The sequence below is a fragment of the Brassica napus genome, chromosome C5, assembly GCF_020379485.1.
Source record: "Brassica napus cultivar Da-Ae chromosome C5, Da-Ae, whole genome shotgun sequence".
NCBI classification, from domain to species: domain Eukaryota; kingdom Viridiplantae; phylum Streptophyta; class Magnoliopsida; order Brassicales; family Brassicaceae; genus Brassica; species Brassica napus.
This window is the reverse complement of record NC_063448.1, coordinates 36,458,855-36,463,165: the sequence shown is the minus strand read 5'-3', so window position 1 is coordinate 36,463,165 and position 4,311 is coordinate 36,458,855. Positions and strand designations below refer to the sequence as shown.

The window sequence follows — 4,311 nt, the reverse complement described above, 5'->3', positions numbered from 1 at the left end:
AACCAAACTCTGGTATCTTCTCCACTCCCAACCTCTTTTAATAACCCTGTTTCAGAAGATCTCTACCATGTAACATACTTCGCCACGCATATGAAGGTCTAGCCCCTAGACTGCACTCCAGGAACGATGATCGTTTGAAATACTGCTGACGAAGAAGACGAGCTAGTAGTGAATCTGATTTAGACCAAACTATCCAAGCTTGATTCGCAAGCAAGGACTGATTGAACTGCTCAATATCACGGAATCCAAGCCCTCCAAGTTCCTTTTCCTTGCATAATTTCTGCCAAGCAACCCAGGGTATCTTCTTCCTATTGTTGCCACTACTCCACCAAAACTCTATCATCGCGCTAATGAGTTTCATACACACTTCTTTTCAGAGTTTGAAACAGGAAATCGCATATACTGGAAGCGCTAAACAAACTGATTTTAATAAAATCTCTTTGCCACCTTGTGAAAGAGACTTTGCAAACCATCCTCTCAAACGCCCTTGAAGCTTCTCCCGAATGAAACTTAGAAGTTTAACTTTCGACCCACTAAAGCACTCGGGGAGACCAAGATAAGAACCCTCACCACCTTCTAGTTCAATACCTAGAATCTCTTTGACCTCCGTTTTCGTACTTTCAGCGACTTTGGAGCCAAACATCACTGAAGATTTCAGACGATTAACCAAGTGTCCTGAAGCATCACCGTACAACTTAAGACAAGACAAAATCTCATTGGCTTCATCTACATTCGCCTTGCATAGGAGAAGACTATCGTCCGCAAAAAGAAGATGATGAATAGATGGGCATGATTCAGTGAGTTTAATACCATGAAGACGCCCAGCTTCTTCGGATGAGTTGAGACAGCTAACTAAAGCGTCTGCGCATAGAATAAATAGGAAGGGAGACAATGGATCACCTTGCCGTAAACCACGTTCTGGTTTTATATAACCATGTGAGTCCCCCTTTAACAAGACCAAGAACGAGACCGAACTGATGCAGGCCAGAACCCATCGAATCCAAGTATGATCAAAACCCATTCGTTCCAATAGAACCTCAACAAAATTCCACTCCACACGATTATAGGCTTTAGACATATCAGTCTTACTAGCCATCCATCGTTCAGCAACTTTCTCAACCGTACGCAAACAGTGGACCATTTCGTGAGCTATGATGATGTTGTCAGATATGTGACGACCAGCTACAAAAGCTCCTTGAGTTTCAGAGATGATCTCTGGCAGGATAGTTTTCAAACGGTTGCAAATAATCTTTGATATGATTTTATACTGAACCGAGCAGAGGCTTATTGGTCTCATGTCTTGCATCTTCGATGGATTCTGAATCTTTGGCAGGAGACTGATTTGAGTGTGGTTCCATCCAGCCGGCATAACTGATGATCGAAAGAATTCCTGAATCTCTTCTGTCAGCTAAGGCCTACAATATGCCAGAACCGTTGATAAAAAATTCATGTTAAACCATCTTCTCCTGGAGCACTGCTTCCTTTAACACTAAAGGCTGCTTGCTTAATTTCCTCAGAAGAGACCTGTCTAGTGAGGTGTGTGTTCATATAGGCAGATACCCTACTCTGAAAACCATGAAACAGGGACTCCAAATCTACTGGATTCGAGCTCATGAAAAGGTCCCAAAAAGACTCCACTGCTATGTTCCCTTTAGCCCCTTCAGAAAAGTGTTCTTGGCCCATCTCATCAAGTAACATCAAAATTCTGTTATGAATGCATCTCCCTTTCACACAATTGTGAAATACTTAGTATTTCGGTCTCCTGCGCGTAACCATTCTTCTCTGCACTTCTGCCTCCAGAACAGCTCTTCTTCTCTAAGAGCTTCTGCTAACTCTTGTTTGATAGCTTTCATCCTGTCATAAGAGGGATGGACATTAGAAACCTCCGACTCAAGAGATGCTTTCAACCGTGTGATCTTGTCTCTGGAGTTTAAGTCTGAGTGTTTTCTCCAGTTCATTATTTTCCTGCGGCAACGGCCAATAAGATCCATAGTTCTATTACGTTCTCTAGCCTTACCTTCCCAGCTCAATCTCACAAGGTCTTCAAATCCTTCACAAGAGAGCATACGTTTATCAAAAAAGAATTGACTTTTCCTCGAGTCAACTTTCTCCAAAGCAAAGCTAATACGTATAGGTCTGTGGTCAGAGCCCCAGAGTTCAAGGTACTCCATACTCGATTTCGGAAATAACGAGAACCATTCACTGTTTCCAAAACTCCGATCCAACCGACATTGCACCCAAACTTGTTCACGCCAGCCACCCCACGAGAGACTATTCCCAGTAAACCCAATCTCTCTCAGCTTGCAATTCTGAACCATGTTCCTGAAATCCCAGAAACTAGAATCGCTTCGTATAGCACCCCCACTCTTTTTCTCATTCGATAACAACTCGTTGAAATCTCCTGCAAGAATCCATGCCTCATCTCTATTCAGACCAATTGAAACAATATGATCCCACACATCTCGACGCTTAGCCTGTACCGGATCACCATACACGCACGTCAAGAAGAACGACGAAACACCACATGTAACCTTCAAGTCGATTATTCTTATGTCACTAGAGAGAACATCAACTTGGTAACTGTCTTTCCATAGCATTGCCAAACCACCACTTAGCCCCACCGGCTCCACCATAAACAACTGATCGTAACCCAAACTCTTTTTCAAACCCAACATGTAATCAAACTTTTGCTTAGTCTCACTCAAGAACATAAAATCCGGGAAAAACCTTCTAGGAAACGCCCGGAGTTGACGAACTGTCTCAATACTACCAGTACCTTGACAGTTTCAGCAAAAGATGCTCATTGGGAAGGCAGTGGCTTCAAAACCGAAGCCACCGTATAGTCTGAGACTTTGAAGGACATGTTTTCTGCAGGAACAAGAGGAGTTGGTTTTCTTTTGGTGCTGCCGGCTTTGGAAGAAGACAATGGAGCACCGTTGATGATCGTTTGATTGGAGTTTGCAAAGACTTTCCTTTTCCAGGACGAAGGCCGTCTCCTTGAAGCCTTGCTCGTCCCCTGGGTCCCGGAGACTCGCCCTCCCGAAGAAGGGCCAAGCCGAAAACCCGTAGGAAGAACAGGTTTTGAGCAAGCTGAAAGATACGAAGCAGAAGAGTCTGTATCTCCTTCCTCCTTATCGCAAATGGTTAGCTTAGAGTAAGATCTCTGATCAGGCCCCGAGCTCCTGAACTTGTCTGAACCATGATCCTGATAGGAGAAAACATGCCACTTTCCTTTGTCTAGTTCCTTGGTGATTTTTGTCAACCTGATCGAAGACTCTGCTTTGTTCTCTTTGAATCCTTGTTGCACACGCTGTATCCTAGCTCTTCTTTCAGTCTCATCAGCATGAGAGATGTACAACATAGCCATCTTCATATCTTCTTTTGACAATTCCGGAAATAATATAGGGAAACCCGGTGGCCCTTCAAGCGGATCTGTAACTAGAGGAGCCACAGTCACAGGACGCGGTGTTTGTGTCATCATCTTGCCATTATGAGTTCCTCTCCTTAGAAGAGGACATCGAAGTTTTTCGTGAGTAAGACGAAGACAGTGAAAGCAACGTTTATGAATCTTTTCATATTTGAACTCAATTGTTACTGTCGACTCTTTAGAGACAGTAAGCTTCCTGGAGGCCTTCGCTGAGTTGTCAACATTTAATAGAACCTTAGCTCTGATATAATCTTTGGTTTGAGAAACTTTAGGATCGTACGCAATCACCTCCACCTTGCCCACTTCCTTAGCCAAAGCATACATCGTATCTGTTGTGAACAGATTCACAGGAATGTGGCGGATACGAATCCATAACTCCATGTGTTGAAGGAAATCTTCGGGTGGGTTTGGAGTCCATCGATCAATCACCATGGCCCAATGGTTATAGGACCATGGTCTATCCTTCAACACCGTTTGAAGATCTTCTTCGCGCTGAAAAACAAATTGAAAACGGTCCAGAAACAGAGAAATCCCGCGAACTCTATCATACACCCTCCATGCTGTTGGCATATACTCGATCATTCACGCCATTGATTGGCAGTCAGGATTCAACAAACGACCCAGCAAACTAGTTTCATTCTCATCATACACTCGGAATCTGGGGCTGTCTGGGAGCGTAAGCGGTTCCTCCTCTTCCAACGACATTGCTTGAATAGCCTTATGCAACATGTCTGCCATTAGCCGATAAAATTGAAGCTTCACTGCGGAGGGAGAGAGGCAGAGCTGGAAATTCTGAGGAAAAAGATTCAACGTGATTGAAGAGAACTTTCCTCTAATAACACAAAACTCCACTACAATTTTTTGAGAATCCATCAAGAAAAGGA

The 4,311-nt window shown here is 43.7% G+C and overlaps 1 protein-coding gene across 1 annotated transcript; it reads right to left on the bottom strand.

The window, feature by feature from the left end:
• Positions 1-2,800: 2,800 nt before the first annotated feature.
• LOC106377730 lies at positions 2,801-4,165 on the bottom strand. The gene is made up of 2 exons (XM_013817983.1): positions 4,016-4,165; positions 2,801-3,919 (listed from the first exon to the last, which is right to left on the bottom strand). Exons 1-2 carry the CDS (start codon positions 4,163-4,165, stop codon positions 2,801-2,803), a joined length of 1,269 nt encoding a protein of 422 aa, XP_013673437.1.
• Between the last annotated feature and the right edge of the window lie 146 nt (positions 4,166-4,311).